Here is an 18,476-nt window from a genome sequence, read left to right as displayed (position 1 = left end):
CCCTCCCTCCCTCCCTCCCTCCACATGCCGCTAGTTCCTGGACCCCCGGCCGAGGCATAAATCGGACCCACAGATCCGGCAACACCATCACGAAACTGTCCTGCTCCTTCCCATCAAATGCCCGCTGGCTGTCATCCGCCAGCCTCACCTCGTACGCCAGCATCAGCATCGACAACGCCGTGCGCAGCTCGATCCACGCAATACTTTTCCCCAGGCAATCGAACGCCCCTGAATATCCTTGTTAGCGTCTGCGGCATCCCAAAGACGGTTGGCTCAACACACCTCGAGAGAATGGCAAATACGGCGCCTGGTTCGTATCGATCTTCTCCCACCGGTCCGGCACGAACCGGTCACCCTTCTCCCAAAACCGCCCGTCGCGATGGATGGTGAACGTGGGGACGGACACGACAACATCCCCGGGAATCCGTAGCTCGTCGATCTGCAACCCTTCCGGCGGTGTGACGCGGGACAGGCCCCCCGGAACCGCTGGCTTCAGCCGGAGTGTCTCGTTGATGATCCACGTCAAGTAGTCCATATCCCGAGCCGGCTCATACGACCAGCTCCCCATTCCGGCCGGGAAGACCTCGTCGAGGCGGCTTTGCAGGTTGGTCTGTACGTCCGGGTGGGTCGCCAGGTAGAACAAGGTGTTGGTGAGCACGGTCGAGGTTGTATCACTGCAGACCTGGTCAGCGCTAGTCCGGCATCATCGGGTTCAGGCGGGAAACATACCTCCCGGCAATGATCAGCACCCACGCATCATCTTTCAGGCCGTCGGGGGAAGGCGCCCCGGGATCGCCGTTGTTTTGGGCTCGGATCACCCACGAGATCATGTCTGTGGGCTCCTCACTCTGCGTCTGGGCCTGAGAAACATTAGAGCGAGATCCATGGCACCATGGTCCCCGCACCGCAGGACATACCTCTTGGACCGCGGCTAGCTGCTCATGACAGTAGTGTCGAAACGGGTTAGCAATCTTGCTCATGCCGGGGATCTGCAGCATCAGGGCTGGCATCCACGGGATCGAACCCCCGACGGCGAGGGCTTTTGTGCTCTTGTGCATCTGCTGCAGGGCGTCGGGAATCCGGCCCGTCTCCAGCATGCCGAACTCGGTGCCCAGGACAATGTCGCCCATCACATCGAAAGCGAACCGGATCACCTCCTTGGTGAAGTTGACTGGCTGCCCCTTTTGCTCCCCGATCTTTCTGACGAACAGCCGGGATTTGGCGGCAATGCGTTCTTGGTATTGTTTGATAGCTGTCAGTGTGTATCTCGGTCAGTGTCGATCGGTGCGGCTGGAGGGGGTGCTCAGACCTTGGGTGCGAATGCCCTGGTCCCACACCCGACGGCGCTGGCCGTGCGCCTTGATATCACGAATCGCGATGAAGCCTTTCCTCGCGGTGTCATAGGTCATTTGGTCGTACCAGGGCGATTTCGTACACCGGGTCGGGGGTCCGTAGATGGCCTTGATGGCCGAGGGGCGACAGATGGAGATCTCGCGCGGTCCTAGTCGTTCGGTCAGTAGTCGCTGGTGTGAAGGGCTTCGATGCGGTGGGATACCTGTTCGGACCACATCCCCGTACTGCTGGTGCATCTCCTGGACGGTGTAGTGCATCTGGGTGTGGGTCAACTGCGAGAACGCCGTGTACAGGCGCGATATCCGGGGTCCGAGGGGACCGGGCACATGGCGCAGCCGGTGGAAGAACAGTCTGTAAAGGACGATGTTGCCGAACAAGCCCGTAAAGAAGGCGACATTAATCAGCAGGACCTGCGCCAGCGCATGGGAAACACAGCCAGTCCCTGAAATCACGGCATACGCGACAAGGATAAGATTGGATCCGCCGAATAGGCCGAGCAGGCGAACCAGGTGCTGTTCGATCTCCCCCTGCCGAGCGACATACGAGACCACCACTCCGACTAGGGTTCCCGTCGCAGTCAGCTTTGCCAGTGACGCATGCATGGTGACAGATGTCTGTAGATCCGAGAATGCGACGGGAGGCCTGGTCGATTTATACTGTATCGTCGAAAGGGCCCACGGAGGGGAAATTGGCACGCAGTGGTGCCCGGTGCGCGAGCTATCGTTCATTCGACGGGGACTTCACCACCGAACGGGATCATCACTGCCCGGCGAGACGGTGGATATTGTGTACCAAGTAAGCAAGCACTGCGATGGCTGTACCCGCCCACGGTCCATCCCAGAGGCGGCTCGGGACATGGCTAGGTCAGCAGGCGCTGATGTCAGACGGATGGCTTTGGTGGAGCCTGATTCAGGATCATGGAAAGCGAGGCAGCCTATGACCATGCCGGCTCCAGATGGTAACTATATAGTATCATATAAGGTATATAAGGCCCACGGTGGACCCCCAGGCCGTTCACTGCGGAGTCGACACTTCAGACTTCAGACTCGTCTTCAGAGTGCAGACTTTATCTAGATAGATACCATAAAGTGCGACCCCTTTTCTCTCCTTATTACCGCTTCGCAGGCGACATCCGTGCACGAACCGAAGCAGCCAATCCGTCCCATGCGATGGACAGACCGTCCCACAATGCGGATCCACCGCGGGCTCGTTTGGGCTCCATGGGCCCGTTCGCCCCATTAGCCCTACTCTCGTCAGCCGCTGCAGTCTTGCGACTCGAGTGTCGGATCACCTGCCTGGTCCTTCACTCCAACCTGGGTGCCGGCGTTATCTTGCAGGTAGTCGCATTGGCTAGTCGGCTGGTCGCGGCCCCTCAGTCAGTCCATCACACATGGCTCCTCGCCATCCGAGTCCTGGTCGTGGCCGTGGGCCAGCAGTACTGCTGGGACATCGTCAACCAGCTCGTATCTGTGGAGGAGGACCGAGTCAACAAGCCCTATCGACCCATTACAGCGGGACTAGTCAGTGTCAGTGGGGCCTACCGGCGCTGGGGGCTGAGCTGGTGTCTCTTCGGCTGGATCAGCCGCACCTTGTCTGGGGGGTCTGGCCTGCTGTTCTTCGTCCTATCCCAGGCATGGGTCTTCCTGTGCTATGTCCATCCCGGCTGGAACCATTGGTTCGCTCGCAACGCCTTCCCCGCGGGCTGGACATATCTCACCTTCCGTCTGCTCGATGCCACCGTCTGCTCCAGATGGCCGCAGCTGCACACGGCCCCGAAATTCGACCTCATCCTGGCACTCTGGGACCTGGCAACCGTTCACCTACAGGAATTCCACGACGTCGACGGCGACCGCAAAATCAACCGTCGGACCCTCCCGGTGATTCTCTCCGGGCCGGGTCGCCGACTCTTGCGCCAGACCACCGCCGCGACGATCGTGCTGCTTGGCTGCGCCGTGGTGAGATGGGGATGGAAACTGGCCAGTCACTGCCACACGGCCGGGATGTGCGTGGGGTTGCTGATATCGGGCATCCTCCACGTGGCAGGGGCGGTGGTCGTGGGGATTCGGTGCGCGAGGGAGGATCCGTCCAAGGAGGAGGATGAGAGGACGTATAAAGTGTACTATGTCCTGACGGCTTATTGCGCGATGTTCTTTCTGTCGTTTCTGAATACTTCTGAGGGGACCCAGAGCTAGCGCGTTGTCCATCACGACTTCCTTGGAGACTGCTGAGATCGCCATAGGGTTTTGTGGGGCGTCTGGCCGTGTGTCAGTCCGATTTGGGCTTCGCACGCAGACAAAAGCAAATTTCGGTTTCGTTTCTTCATGGGAGTCAATGCTCTAATGGGTTGTGTTTTAGACTGATGTTTTAGTTGGCTGGTATTGTACATGGGATCATTCCAGTACTCTCGACTCTTGCAAGCCAAATCGCACCAGGATAGTCAAGCGTTTAATGTCCAAGCACATAAGCTTTGCAGAACCAGGGTACCTGCGAGGCTTGCCGTCGTCATAGCTCGATCACCCCCCACTCGATCTTGTCCTTGTGGTGATGCCTTCCATCGCAGCATTCCAAAACGTGTGTCGTATAGCCTCGACAAAATGCGCATCGCCGTGCTTCCAGCATCTCCGAAAACCGGGCGGGCGACAATCAAAGCCCTCCTCGAGTCCGACCAACTCACCACCCCCCTGCATGTCCAGGGCATCTATCGCGACCCGTCCAAGGCCCCCGCCGAATTTCTGTCGCATCCCAGCTTCCATGCCGGGCAAGGTGATCTCAGCGACGCGAATACCTTAGAGCTCGGTGGCGTGGACATGGTCCTGGCCATCACACCCCCGCGATACGATGCCAGCGACATCCTACAATGGGCGCGCGTGGCGTCAGAGAACACCCGACTTGCAATCCAGAAGGCCGGCACAGTGAAACGCGTGGTGCTGCTCTCCAGCACGGGGGCGGAGCAGCCCTCAGGGACTGTGAGTTCTGCAGTCGATCAGTGAAAAATATACTAACGCGATGGGGACAGGGAGAAATCATGACCAACCATATCGCCGAGGAGATCCTGCAACACGCAGCCCCGGAGGTCATCTTCATGCGCTGTGCGTATTTCATGGAGAACTGGGAGTCGGCCATCTCGACCGTCAGGACGGACAACCCGCATTTCTACTCGGTCATCACGCCGCTGGATTATCGCGTCCCAATGGTCAGTGTGCCTGATGCAGCAGAATATACTGTGTCTTCGGTCTAACCTGTAACTGTTTCCAGGTCGCCGTCGATGATATCGGACGGGCATGTGCCACCTACCTGCTGGGCCTCGAACCCCCCCGAAGCCCATATGTGGTGGAAGTCCGTGGGCCACAGGAATACACCGTGAATGAGGTCCAACAGGCCCTTCATGACGCTGTCGGTCAGGAGGTCGAGATCAGACCGGTGAAGAAAGAAGACTTTCCTGATTTCTTTGGCCGGTTCCTGCCGCAGAGCTCTGTTGGTCTGTTCGTGGAGATGACGAACAGTTTCTTGCCGGGGGGTGTGATCGCTTCGGCTATCCCAAACCCTGATGTGCGGGTGTATCGAGGACGGATGGGGTTGGGGGAGTGTCTGGGGAAGATTTCTGTGCCTGCGAGGTAAGTGAATTTTGCAGGATGTTCTTATGCCTGCTTGGAGGGGGGCAGGCGGCGTCCATTGGAGTGAATTCTCTCCATCTTAAAAAACATGCTCTTGCACCTTGAATTGAATGCTCCTGCCACCGCGAAATAGATTCCCTTCCTGGGAGTGGATTCCCCGCCTCCTCTCCTCCAGATCTTCTCCCACCCTTCTACTCTTGTTGTACTTTTGGCCTACTATTTTCCAGCGCCTTGCCTGCGCCCATCGTTGAGTTGATCCAGCTTTACCATGGCGGCTCCTTTCCACGTTCCGTTTTTGCAGGGTGTAGACCGCAACATTCACCTGTTCGACTCCGGTGGCGTGTATCTCGGGGGTAAGCAGAAGCTCGTGCAGTGGCAGTGGCAGTGGCAGTGGCAGTGGCAGGGTGACTCGCTAACGAACGGGCCCATCCATCAGGGGGATTTCAGCAGACGCCACCGCAGCTTACCGTCCGGCTCTTCGTGGACATGTGTTCCCACTTCCTCCGGTTCGAGACCATGCGGACCCGCTGGGCCCTGTTCGCTGTGGATGAGCATGGCACGGTCGGAGCGCGGGTGAGCCAAGCGAACGCATTCGTAGCGCCGGGGCACTATGCCGTGCGAAGCAGAGGTATATGGCGACTCGATTCCTCTCTGTTGTAGCCAAGGAAATGGCTAATCTCTGATGAAGATGGCCACCCGATTGCCGTGCGCCTAACTTCCGAGCGCCATGTGCGCCGGGTCCGGACTCCCCAGACTGGATCCCAGAGCCTGCGCGAAAATGTAAGCCGACTCCATGGCGGATTCATATTGCTGGGGAAGGAGACTAAGGTCGACTAGCAACTCCATTTCCGGGATGCGGTCCGCAGCCGTGACAGGGCCTGCGCCATCACTGGCCAGCGGCCGGGGACACTCCACGACCCCTGGCGAGGCTTGATGGCGGCACACATATACCCGGTCTCGCGACTGGCCGCTTGGAATCAGGAACGGCGCGCCTGGATCACCGACACCACCGACGCGGCAATGATCGCTCCCAGCGGGCTCTTCTCGGCCCAGAACGGGTTGCTCTTGGAGGCAACCACGCACATCTGCTTCGATCTCTATGAGATCGCCGTCAGCCCCGATGTAAGGCCTCCCCAGGCACTGACTGACACTCCAATGTGAGCCCTGCTAAGGATCCGGTGTCTTGTAGCATGGCTATCGAGTGGTCCCCTTTGCGCTGGACAGTTTGGGCGTCGGGGGGTTGGTGCTAAGCTCCACCACGAGGCCGGCGCGAGATGAGAACCGGCGAGTCAGCGACGATATCCTCCGGTGGCATTTCCACCAAGCCATCCTCAGGAATATGAGGGGGGCCGGGGAGAGGCCGTGGGATGAGGACAACGCGGGGGGGGGCCGATGGCTCTCGTTAGGGCGGGCCCGGATGGCAGGGAGAGGATGGAGGTCGAGATGGCCACCCGGCTGGGGGCCTTCATTGAGGAGGGAGAGTGTGGGTGGAATGATTGACTGGCCCGGTAAGAGAGAATGACATGGGTCCAAGGAGCATCTGATATCCGATTTGCTATTGACAGAGGCGTCCTGCCGTTTCTTGTTGCTCGGAATATCCATGCGTGATATCTAAACGCAATCGCATTGTCCCATCGCCTTGATCTTGGTTTGGGTGGGGAGAGTGGGGCGAGCGAGCAGGTTAGCCTTGTGTAGCAGAAACTAGCCGCCCCTTTCAATCAACATCCGATATGGTGTAGTGGCTAACATCGCCGTCTCTCACACGGCAGCCGGGGGTTCGATTCCCCCTATCGGAGCATCTTTCTCTCTTTTTGCTTTCCATCGACCGACCGACCGGAGTTTGTTTTTGAACGCGCCATGGGTGCAGAGCGGATCTGATGGCGTAGGTGGGAACAAACAGACAAGGGCTATACTATTCTGAGGACTCACATGGGAGCAGTAGGTGAAGGCAGGAGAGGGATCACAGTCTCAAGAAAATCCTCCCTCACATATGATTCGAAAAATCGCCCGATGCTCATCTAGTGCTTTGGACATTCAAGACCTGCACCTGCACATGACGCAGCAAAAGACCCAGGCAGGACGATTTAAGATCTTGATGGTCTACGCGATATCTGATGGAAGCAATTGGTTTACGGCGGAGTAGAGCTGATCATATTTACAAGTGGCTCCTAGCCATCCCATACCAACCATCCGTGAAAGACACCCCCCCCCCCCCCCCCGACCGCGCGATTCCCACTCCGGGGCCCAAAGCCCTCATGATCGCCGGGTGCCGTGTGGAATACACTCCGGTTACCATCATCGGTGTCTTTTTGGGACAGCTGGGTCGGGTGCTCCGACAGCTTCTGATCGATGAACCAGGTCTGGCAGGGGTTTTCGAAGGATATATACTTCGGTGCCTTCTAAGCCGACGAGAAATGGGTCGGATATGAAGGCCATAGCAGAGAAGGCGGAGAAGGGTGGTTACGGAAAGGTTGGCAGTAAGGTAGTGAGGTCGAAAAGAGGACGGATTCGAGAGGGAGGAAGAGAGGATATTTAACCCGGCCGGGGGTGGATGTCAATTGAATGGCATCATCATTAGAGACCTTCTGCAACGGTCATTTTGTGATAGGATCTACTTGTCAGGGTAGAAAGCCTGTCGACTAGGTAAGGAATCAACCATGAAACACCGTGTATTTGTTTAACAATAACAAAGATAGTCTATATCCACAAGATAGACTGATTCTTGAAGAATCAGTAGCTCCTTATAGAGAGATCGATATTTTATAGATACCGGAGAGATATAGAATCACTATTAATAACCTCACAACTCTTATAATTACTATAATATATCATCTCAATAATCTTTATCCTGATAGCTGGATTATTCTATCATAAATAGCGCCCTTCTCTGCTGAAACAAGCCATCTGGCTCGGGTGTTGGGAATAGTCTTATATATTTCCGATTTAGAATAGTAAGAATCTGATAGTGAAAGATAAGAAACTCGCAGAATATATAATATAAACAGGATTATATACTGTTTCTGTATAGTTTTATAAGTATTTAATTATTTTTGTATAGATGGATCCCCTGCGAAGAAGTGTAAATAAAAGAATCTCTTATATTATATTTATATAAATAGATCCCCTGCGAAGAAGTATAAATAAAAGAATTTTTTATATTATTTTTTTTTCTTCTTCTCTTCTACTTTATAATTATTATTTCTTTAGTAATTTATAATTATTCTCTTTATATTTCTTTATTATTTTATATAATTTTTATTATTTTTATCTATACTGTATTGCTGTTATTCTCTTTTTTATTAGATATTAGTCTTATTTTTGATTACTTCGCGATGATAAAGAAAATAATATATTCTAAGCGGGATATTTCTATCAAAGCCTGTTATAACTTCTGTATGTACTATCTGAGATATATAAATAATAACTTTAATTCTAAGAAGAGCGCTCTGTATAATATTAGTTATCTGTTAGATATAAAGATATCTATCTTGTGTTATTTCTATTCCGCGAGAAAGAAAACTTATAATTCTGTAGATTTTATATACTCTGTATTATATATATATAATTTACTGATATTTCTCGAGCCTGCAACTGATCTGCTAAAAAATACTTATAATCTTATAAAAATTATTAAATAGGCCACTCTGATTCTGAAGAAAGAATATTAGAATAATAATATTAAGTAGACTATCCGCGAAGAGATTTATATTCTTGTAAAGATATTTAACAGTGTGAAGAATATTTATACTTGTGAATTTTTATTAAAGAGTATTAAGACCGCCAAGCGTGTAAGTTCTTATTATAATTAAGAAATAAGATCTTTATAATTTTATTATTAATATTCTGTTAGAAGTTTACCGCTGAGTATATTAAGTTTATTAAGACTTATTATATTTTTTTAGCGCAGTTGATTCTCTATTCTGATCTCTGCGCCTTGCTGGAGAATTATTATATCTATAAGATAGAAATATTATTATATTTACTGCCTGATAATCTAAGATATATAGATTAGATTTCTGCTCTGCAGAACTTTCTTAATTTAATAAGAGTTATAATATATATTTAATATTCAGATATTAATAATAATAAATTGATTTCAGATAATAAGAATAGTATTATCAGATTAATTATAGATCTCTGTATTCTTTTTCTAAAGTCTACTTTTTTTATAAATATTCCTGAGTTATAATAAGAGAGCCTGATTATTATTATTATTTATCTTATAAATAGATAATAAATATAACTAGATATATTTAAGTATTTTCTATTATCTTATAACAGAATGATTTTATATCTATTAGTGTATTTAATCTATAATAATATAATTAATAAGAAATATTAAGAGATTAATATTCCTGTAGCTTATTCCTTAAGAATATAAAGAGATTTATTAGTAATTATCTCCTGTCTTCTTAACACATAGCACTTCTTATAATATTTTTAGTATTACTTTATAGCTTCGGGTATATTCTTTATATTTTTACTAAAAATCTATTAATTATACTCGCTCGGCTATTCTTTCTACTTAATTAAATAGTAATCCTGATTATTATAATATTAATAGTCTTTAATTTCTTCAACTTCCTATTTATCTTTATTATCTAGCTTAGATATTAAGAGCAGTTCTTTATAATCTCTTCCAGTGTTTTATGGTTTCAATAAGAAGATATAAAATATATTATAGATTTATCTATATTTCTTAGATAAATATAATCAATACACCTGAGATTTAATATATTTAAGAATTTAAAAGAGATTTATAAACTTTGAAGCCAGCTTTCTTAATTCTTTAAGTTATAAGTTCCAAGTCAATAACTTAACTAAATCTCTTTCTTTAAAGTAGAATAGCTTTCTATATTTATTATAATATTTCTTTTGTTTTTTTATAGCTATTTATTATATTTTTTATAGCTATTCTCTTATTTCTCTAAGTTTCTTAATCCTATTCTATACCGCTGGGACTTCTCGCTGCTGAGAATCAGTCTTAATTCTAATATAAAAATCCGGCGAAAAGCTATAAAGAATATTATAAGATAATTAGTCTGTGATTATATTATCTGTATTATTACAGGCAAATTAAGTACTTAAAAGAATTAATAGTCAGTTAGTATTATACTGACTGAAGTAGTATTGAAGATAATATTTAAGTATTTAATTTATCTATTCTATTTAGCCATCAGTTTAAGAATAGAACACAGTCAAAAGTCTTAAGATTATATAACTATTATAAACTAAATTTAATCAGAATTTACTGATAAAGATTAATTCTCAATCAGATACAATTTTATTTGAAGATTTGAAAATTAATTTAATCTATTTATAGAACAGTTTAGCAAGATCTGGAGCAGTTATTATAAACAGAATAATAAAAAAAAGATAGTATTTCAAAAATTAATTAATAATAACTAGAATAGCATTAATAATCTTTCTATATTAAATAATAAAGAGCAGCCCTATAATAAAATTTATTATTAATTCAATAAAAAGATATAATAAAATTAATAATAATTTAAGATTATTATATAATTAATACTTTAGAGCAGTGATTTTTTAATATATTAAACAAGTTCGGACATATTCAGCTATATTATACTATAATCTATTCTAGTAGAACTTTCTGCGTAGCAGTGCTTCTATTCGAGTCTTTCCAAAGTATCCCACTAATAAATTATTATAATATAGCTTAATAAACATCTGATATAGTATCTCAGAAAAAAGAATATAATATTAATCTTTAAAATAAATATAACCAATTATTTTAATAATTCAATACTTTTAGTCTAATTATTTTTATTAAACAGCAGTCTTTTGCTGTTATATCTCTGGATTATTATTCTATAAATATAAAATCATCTCTTAAAGTTTGGAATTATATATATCCAAGTATAAAACTTCCGCGGCATACACTTGTGATACTATAAATTAAGAAATAAATCTTTCTCAAGATAAATTCTTTCAAGCAGTCCAGTTAGCTGTCTCTATATTAGCTTAATTATTAAGATTCTTTAAGCTCAACATAATACAAATATCAAACCCAGAATAATCCTATATATCTTAAGATTTAAACTAAGTTTTTTCTTTAACAAAATCTCTTATTATTAGAAATAATATGCCTATAAATCATACTTAAATCAGGATTAACAGTTTCTTTTGAAAAGCAGATTCTGCTTAAGATTTAGAAAATATTCTAAAGAGTTTATCTGCTGAATTTAATTTTCCTGTTCTATATTTAATAATAAAATTATAGAGAATTAGATTTATAAGCTATCAAGCTTGCCTTTTATTAACTCAGATTTAATATATAAAAGATTACAAGTTCGAATAATCTGATAGAATCTTGATTATTTAAGAAGCGCCTTCTAAATATTATTGCTATTATTTAAAAGAGTAAATAATAGTAAATAGCTCTTAATCTAGAGTATTATAGTTTAGCTCGGCGCCAGAGAACTTATAGAATCAGAATACAACTAAATAAAATATACTCTTAATATTAGATTAAAATAAAATATTACTTATCTCTTCTTTTAATATATCAGTTTCTAAACGGCGGGGTTTTATAGAATTAAAATATATTAATAAAAATACTTATTAAAAGACAGCAATCAGGCGGTGGAAAGCAGTTTATTTAGTTAAGATTAGATAAATCTTTTCTGGCTTCCGCCTGTTAATTATTTTATAAAGCAAAGAAGTAAGAGATAAGATAATATAAGAATAATCTTAAATAAATTATTAATAAAAGTTACAGAATCCAAGAAAGATCTAAATATTATAATAATTTTTGAGAATCAGCCACAAAATAATATTATTTATCTGTTAAAAATCTATAGATACTCTGTCAGAGTTGATGATATATTCCAGAAATTTAACTTAAGATTAATAAAATAAATATTTTAATAGCTTTATATAGAGCTGTGCTTCTTAAAGCCTCTTTAAAACTTAATAAATATACTTTATATAAGATTTCTTATCTAATAAAAAGATAAGAATATTATTCAGATATACTATATAAAAATTATCAAGAAGTTCTTAAAATATAGTATATATATAGTTTTGAAAAGTTGCTGAAGTATTAGTCAATCTAAATAGTATAATTATATATTTAAAATAGCTATATTAAATATAAAACACTGTCTTCTATTTATTATCTTTCTTAATACAGATTCAGTAGTATATATTCTTGATATTAATTTTTAAAAAATAAATACTTTTCAAAATCCTGTCAAGAATCTTTAAAATAAAAAATAAAAAATAATAATTCTTAATAGAAATCTTATTAAGACCTCTATAGTCTATACAAAGATATAAGTTATTATCTTTCTTAAATATAAAGAGAATAGAAGCTCCAGCAGGACTCTTTAAAGATTAAATTTAATCTAGTTTTAGATTCTCTTTAATATATTCTTATAGAATCTTAAGTTTAGCTTCGGATAAGAAATATATTAAACTATAAGAGAATATTTTATTAGATTTAATATTAATAGTATAATCTACAGGGCCATAAGAGAATAGCTGTTAGAAGAAATCTATAAAAAATATATCTTAAAACTGCTTAAGTTTAACAAAAATTATCTCAGAATTTATTAATAAATTATAAGATTCTTCTTCTGATAGCCAGATATCTTCAAGAAGCTTAATAATAATATATACTCTTATTAAATTTTAAATTGCTTTAGTAAATTAAGTAATAAAAAGCAGTAAAATAAACAGTATACTAAATTATTACTAATAATTCTATACTAATAAAATAATATATAGATTATAAAATATAATTATTAAAAATAATATAGAGCTGTCTTCCAGTCGGGGGTCCCGGTTAATCTCTATATAATACCGTTCAAAAATATAGATGCCTCCTCGCGAATTAATAGCAGTAATAGGAACTTTCTATATATTATAGATAGAAGTAATAATTTAATTAATAGCTTTAATCTTTGGCACAGTAATCAAGACATATTAGAGATTATAGACTTTGACAAACTAATAACTAATAATATCCACTTCAGCGCAGCTATCCAGGTCCGCAAAGATTTTAAGGCTGTTTCGGATGCGGATAGGAACATAAAAACAATATGTAGTCCCTACTATAGGTGAAGAAGTCGAAATCGTAGGGCCACTAATAACATCCACTTCGGCGCAGCTATCCAGGTCCGCAAAGGTTTCGAGGCTGTTTCGGATGCGGATAGAAACATAAAAATAATGTGTAGTCTCTACTGTAGGTGAAGAAGTCAAAATCATAGGGCTTATCTTAACTTCTCTACTTTTCTCTCTGAATCTGATGAGGATTAATAGATTCTAGCAGATTAAACTCTTTTATTTTTAATAAAATATTAATTCGCAAGATATTAGATATTTTTATATATAAAGTATTATAATTAATTGCTATTCTTTCTAATAAGGTTTTCCCTGCAATTTAGGATATCTTTCTTAATAATTTTACTAGTGATTTCTTGGAAGCGCTTGTATGGCTTATAACTACTGAATTAATTATTATTTCGCTTGTGTTTTTCTCTATTTTCTTATAGTTTATAATAATAAGTAGTAATAGCTATTATTTCGTCCTGCTTCTCTGATAGATAGAGAATATACTCTTAAATATAATAATTTAGATTTGATAGTAGCTTAGCAAAGTAAAATAAGATTCTTTTCTTTTCTACTTAACAAGAAAAGTATTGCTCTAAGATATTAAAATAAATATAAAATTCTCGCGGATTCTGGCTGTATTACTAATAAGCCTGTTTAAGTTAAGTTATAGTATTCAATTAGAGAATAACAGCGTTTTAAATCAGTATAAGAGTTTAATCTTTAAACTAAGATCATAATTTCTCAAGAAATTATCTCTCTTCCGGACTCTTATTATCTATAAAATAATATTATCTCTGTCTATATACTAGATTCATATAGCTAATAATAGCAAGAATCTTGCATTTCTCTGATAAATATTTCTTAAATATATCTCTGAATATATATTCCAAATCAGTGATTTATTCTTAATATTTTTAAAGATTAAAATTCAGAGCAAAGCAAGAGATATTTTTAAACTTAATCTCTCTTTTTTTCTTTTCCAATTCGGGGAAGGATTAATAATATCTTAAGAAGATTTCGCTCGGGGAGTTATTTTTTTAAAAATAAGCTATTCTTTACTGTAAGTTGATAGCTTGTTCCAATTAATAAATATAATCTTCTAGCTATTAAATCTCTTTAATAGTAGAAATAATATTCAGCGAGAATTCTGAATTAATTTAATTACTGAGTGCTTCTATTTCTTTACTATCTTCAATAAATAGTATCTTTCTTAGATAGTTAAAAAGAGAAGAATCAGAATATAATAAAATCTACTTATCAGAATAGAAAGCCTATTAACTAGATAAGAAATCAACTATAAAATACTATATATTTATTTAATAATAATAAAGATAGTCTATATTCATAAGATAGACTGATTCTTGAAAAATCAGTAGCTTCTTACAGAGGGATCAGCATCTTATAGATACCGGAGAGATATAGAACCACTATTAATGATCTCACAACTCTCACAACCACTATAATATATCATCCCGATGACCTTTATCCCGATAGCTGGGTTATTCTATCACACATTTATCATTAACATTTCAATATAGCGGCCCGCCCCTAGTAATCAGCTATGGAGTTGTTTGAAAAATATTTACTTCACCGTCTTAGCGGGCAGAAAATATCCTCAATTTATATATAAATAAATATATATATATATATATATAAGCCCTTTAGGGCCTTCTAAAACAGCCTGTTTTAATTACTTTACTAGTACTTTATATTACTTTATCAAGATCTCTGTCTGATCTTTATATATACTTGTCTATTATACTTGTCTATTATACTTGCCTATCATACTTGTCTATTACACTTGCCTATCACGCTTGTTTATTATACTTATTTAGACTATTAAGTATATACAGATAATCTGAATAACTTCAAGTCTTCTTAAAACAGTAATTCTTAATAATTACTGATTACTAACTGTTTAGTAATTATCACACTAGGCCTAATTCTTTGAATAATAAATACTAGCGCTTGTACTTTGTTTATATATCTTACAAGTAATTAATCACAGAGGTTCATCCTGATTAGGCCTTAGCGGGCCACTAAGAAATTAACGCTAATCTAATATATTAAATGTAAATGTAAATGACCGTTGCAGAAGGTCTCTATTCTTACCACTGCAGACTGCAGCCGACATACAGTCCCCAACCAGCCACGACCAGTAGTATTGGGTTTCCCTCTTACCATGATCAAAACCAAGGCCCGGATGATGCAGCTTTAGCAGATATACTCTCCGTTGGGCCTTTCAGTCAAGTGTGTACTGCATGAGGATTATAGATAGCTTACGCGCAGAGGGTTAGGTCACTTGCGTCCGGGCATATTTTCATGCAGACAGCCTCTACAACCATGGTCTCCTGTCTCTATTCTCGAATGTACAGCATTTCTACCAGGTCGCAACTGTTCTGTGGGGTGGCTTGAAGGAATAACAGAACTTCTAACTCGCAAAATCCTATACTGTCTGATCCATGCTGGGTAGCTCGGGTCAATAATGCCCAGGTAGGCTCATGGACTGCAGTACCTGTACCATGCAGGATTCCAGAAGCAGGAGATGGAGAATGCCACCGGGGTCTATAGTTTATCCTTGCGTGGTTTGAGGGAGCGAAACGCCCCCGGCGGCTTGATGGCCCTCCGCCACTCGTCGCCCAGGACCAGATGGTCGCGTTTGGCCATTCCTCGCCGCGCCTCGTTCCACCGTCGCTCCGCGTCGTAATGGGTGCGCATCACCTCGTCCAGCCACGCGGCACAGTGACCGGCTGTTTCACCGACGATCTCGAAGGGGAAGAAGTGTCCTCGTTTCGGGAGGGTGATCTCTTTGACCTTTTCCCTGCCCCCGCTTCCACCGACACCCTGGCCACATGTTCTGATGGCTTCTCGCAACTGGTCCAAGTTCAGGTAGGAGGCACCGGCGAGGAGGAACAGCGCGGGGGGTCGCAGGGAGGGAAGCTTTTGTAAGGTGCGAGGGGGCTCGGGGCGGTAGACGGGCAGGAAGGAGAGGGTGGGATCCAGATCGGCGTGGGTGGCCCGATCGGGCTCGATGCGACCGTCGGGGGTGCGGATGTCGAAGCTGTGACGGATCTGGCCCAGGACATCGTGATGTTTGGTGGTGGTGAGAGTGACGGGGGGGTTGGCCGGGTCGGCATCATCGCCGAGGGAGGGATGCAATGCCGTGGGCAGATCGCGGAACCCGAACTGCACCATGCGGTCGGCACAGCGAGGGTCCCAGTTCTTGAACATGCGCCTGTTGGCAGTCGCAGCGGCCGCACGGGTCGGCCAGACGTCGTCGCGCCACAGCACGAAGTTGACGGGGCCTGGGGGATCGGACCCGAAGCCCATGTTGGGCGGGGACCGCTGCATGACGGGATCGAGGAAGATGACGGCCGTGAACAGGCGCGGATGCAGGTACGCCAGGTTGGCCCTGAAGGGGTTAGTCGAGCTGCTGCTGTGCAACAGACGTAAAAAAACGCACATGATGGTGCCTCCGAAGCTGTGACCGATCCCCACCAGGGGCCGGGGCATCTGGTCGCGGAAGTGGTTGATCATGAGGAGCAGATCGCGGGGATGGTCCATCCAGGAGCCTGGCTAGATGATCAGGAATGCAGTCCGTCCTGGTCGTGTAGTTTGGTGGAGCCTACAGTCCATGCTGAGCTTGTCTTCGTTGAGGATGCCACTCGTGCCCATGCTGGCGACGTCGGCGATCCAGATGCCCCGGATCGGGACGGCCGATCGCGTCAAGAGCTCGTCCCAGAGGGGCTCGTACAGCTCCTGTGTTTTGTTAGTGGCGATTGACCATGTTGATCATTGGGGACTCGACTATATTCTCTATAGATAGATAGAACAGAGAGAGAGAGAGAGAGAGAGAGAGAGAGAGACCCACCTTGGGAAAGCCCACGGCATGGGCGGCGATCAGGGTGACGGCATGGGCGGGGACGGGCTTGGGGTTGGACCTGTGGGTGTGCGGGGTGTACTGCTTCACGTGGAGGTGCAACACATCCTCCTGCTGCACCGTGCTACCGGCATACTCGCGGATGTGGCAGGCCGGGATGGTGTGCTCCGTGACTCGGAACCTGGCGGTCGACATGGGGGGAGGCAATGGTGAAGAGGATGAGAAGGAATGACGGGGAGGGGAAAAAAAGACAGGCAGGCAGTCTGACGGATGCCAAACTGGGCTGGCCGGGGGCGGATGGTATTATTTATTCCCTGGCAGTCATGGCAGTATTCCCATTACACCGAATCTGTCTCGGGGTTATGCATAGTTACACCCCACCAAATCAACCCTATACTCTGCCACAAATGAGCTTGGGGATGACATGACATGACCCTCCAAGAGATGTGCCCATCTTTCAGCCAACTTGTAAGAGACAAATCATGTGGCCGGGATATTCTACAAAATACAGGGAGTATCAGAGCCACAGGAAATCAGAACACCAGCTATCCATCACTCCCCCCCCTCATCTTCCCCCTTGGTCTAATTCTCCCCCATAGCAGCACCGGCCGGGCTACCCGACCGGGCCCGCTGCTGGACGAGACAGCCCTCCGAGGCTGCAAACAGAATCCGGCTATACTCAAGAGTGGGATCGCCGTTCTCGAGAATGGCGAGAAGATGGATTTCTCGAGCAGGCGACACGAAGCCACGGGAAAAATATTAAGTCAGGTGCGGAAATTCCACTTTGAATCCCACGCATAGTCAGCCTTGCTAGCAGGAAAATGGAAGAGAATAAGAAGTCGTATGTATCATGGACTCTTTGATCCAATATACGGATAAGGTGTATCTATATCATCCCCATCCATCCAATGTCTACCTCTTGATAATAGAAAGACTGGAGAGGGGGGGCGAGTAACTTGTAGCATGATGAAACATGAAATATTGTAATTACTGATGAGCGCCACTGCGGCAAAAGGGGTAGTACCCTCGCATGGGACACCTGCGGTCCTGACAGTCACTAATGGAGTAGAGTCTCTCCTGTATATGAAACGCTTTACCAGGGAATATCATTGGTAATAGAATGGGGATTGCTATCCACATAATTAGCCTCACGTGGTCCTAGCGCCACTTGAGGGATTACCTTTTCCAACCATGTGATGGTCGTTGGTTTGCAGGCATAGACAATCTCGTGTGATTATTCATCTGGATTCCACTCTCCAAGGAAAAAAAGAAGACCGAGACGAATTGGTCACTTTTTAGACACCGATACGCCGGACAGATATACAGCAAAAACATCCCCCTCCGCAGATGGGTAAAGGTACAGACAATAGGAGAGATAGATAGATAGAGATATGCTCAAGCGCTAAGCACAGAATCCAAATCATACACAAGAAGAAAAATGTAAAAGAGAAAGAGACAGAAAAGCCCATGAGACATCCCTGGAAGAAGACTCCAAACCAAACCGGTAGGTCATGCTGCATGTCATGTCGCACATTATCCCAGATAAT

The 18,476-nt window shown here is 43.7% G+C and overlaps 5 protein-coding genes and 1 non-coding gene across 6 annotated transcripts; 4 read left to right on the top strand and 2 right to left on the bottom strand.

The window, feature by feature from the left end:
- Nucleotides 1-18: 18 nt before the first annotated feature.
- Nucleotides 19-2,068, bottom strand: BO70DRAFT_366626 (cytochrome P450). Its single transcript, XM_025544380.1, has 4 exons — nucleotides 1,556-2,068; nucleotides 1,310-1,501; nucleotides 730-1,252; nucleotides 19-674 (listed from the first exon to the last, which is right to left on the bottom strand). Exons 1-4 carry the CDS (start codon nucleotides 1,953-1,955, stop codon nucleotides 242-244), a joined length of 1,548 nt encoding a protein of 515 aa, XP_025394680.1. The 5' UTR covers nucleotides 1,956-2,068; the 3' UTR covers nucleotides 19-241.
- Nucleotides 2,069-2,573: 505 nt separating this feature from the next.
- On the top strand, nucleotides 2,574-3,545 carry BO70DRAFT_301959 (uncharacterized protein; the record flags this gene model as incomplete). The annotated part of the gene is made up of 1 exon (XM_025539728.1): nucleotides 2,574-3,545. The coding sequence occupies one exon, from the start codon at nucleotides 2,574-2,576 to the stop codon at nucleotides 3,543-3,545; it is 972 nt and encodes a 323-aa protein (XP_025394679.1).
- Nucleotides 3,546-3,947: 402 nt separating this feature from the next.
- On the top strand, nucleotides 3,948-4,971 carry BO70DRAFT_301922 (NAD(P)-binding protein; the record flags this gene model as incomplete). The annotated part of the gene is made up of 3 exons (XM_025539726.1): nucleotides 3,948-4,319; nucleotides 4,370-4,546; nucleotides 4,609-4,971. 3 exons carry the CDS (start codon nucleotides 3,948-3,950, stop codon nucleotides 4,969-4,971), a joined length of 912 nt encoding a protein of 303 aa, XP_025394678.1.
- On the top strand, nucleotides 4,957-6,721 carry BO70DRAFT_175983 (uncharacterized protein). The gene is made up of 4 exons (XM_025538400.1): nucleotides 4,957-5,595; nucleotides 5,656-5,747; nucleotides 5,805-6,089; nucleotides 6,157-6,721. The coding sequence occupies exons 1-4, from the start codon at nucleotides 5,454-5,456 to the stop codon at nucleotides 6,487-6,489; spliced, it is 852 nt and encodes a 283-aa protein (XP_025394677.1). The 5' UTR covers nucleotides 4,957-5,453; the 3' UTR covers nucleotides 6,490-6,721.
- BO70DRAFT_t295 lies at nucleotides 6,692-6,763 on the top strand. The gene has a single exon. It is a non-coding gene; the product is annotated as a tRNA-Glu (tRNA).
- Nucleotides 6,764-15,614: 8,851 nt separating this feature from the next.
- On the bottom strand, nucleotides 15,615-17,124 carry BO70DRAFT_356633 (uncharacterized protein; the record flags this gene model as incomplete). The annotated part of the gene is made up of 3 exons (XM_025541942.1): nucleotides 15,615-16,621; nucleotides 16,679-16,808; nucleotides 16,921-17,124. The coding sequence occupies 3 exons, from the start codon at nucleotides 17,122-17,124 to the stop codon at nucleotides 15,615-15,617; spliced, it is 1,341 nt and encodes a 446-aa protein (XP_025394676.1).
- Nucleotides 17,125-18,476: the final 1,352 nt, after the last annotated feature.

This window comes from Aspergillus heteromorphus (genome assembly GCF_003184545.1).
Source record: "Aspergillus heteromorphus CBS 117.55 chromosome Unknown BO70scaffold_48, whole genome shotgun sequence".
NCBI lineage: Eukaryota > Fungi > Ascomycota > Eurotiomycetes > Eurotiales > Aspergillaceae > Aspergillus > Aspergillus heteromorphus.
The sequence above is the reverse complement of the archived record's forward strand: the minus strand, read 5'-3'. Positions and strand labels throughout refer to the sequence as shown.

Coding starts and splice junctions, on each gene's coding strand:
- BO70DRAFT_366626 (XM_025544380.1), bottom strand. CDS start 1,955: ATGCATGCGTCACTGGCAAAGCTGACTGCGACGGGAACCCTAGTCGGA. Junction 1,502..1,555: donor CGGGGATGTGGTCCGAACAG/GTATCCCACCGC, acceptor CCGAACGACTAG/GACCGCGCGAGATCTCCATC. Junction 675..729: donor GTGCTGATCATTGCCGGGAG/GTATGTTTCCCG, acceptor CCAGGTCTGCAG/TGATACAACCTCGACCGTGC.
- BO70DRAFT_175983 (XM_025538400.1), top strand. CDS start 5,454: ATGTGTTCCCACTTCCTCCGGTTCGAGACCATGCGGACCCGCTGGGCC. Junction 5,748..5,804: donor CCCAGAGCCTGCGCGAAAAT/GTAAGCCGACTC, acceptor AAGGTCGACTAG/CAACTCCATTTCCGGGATGC. Junction 6,090..6,156: donor AGATCGCCGTCAGCCCCGAT/GTAAGGCCTCCC, acceptor GGTGTCTTGTAG/CATGGCTATCGAGTGGTCCC.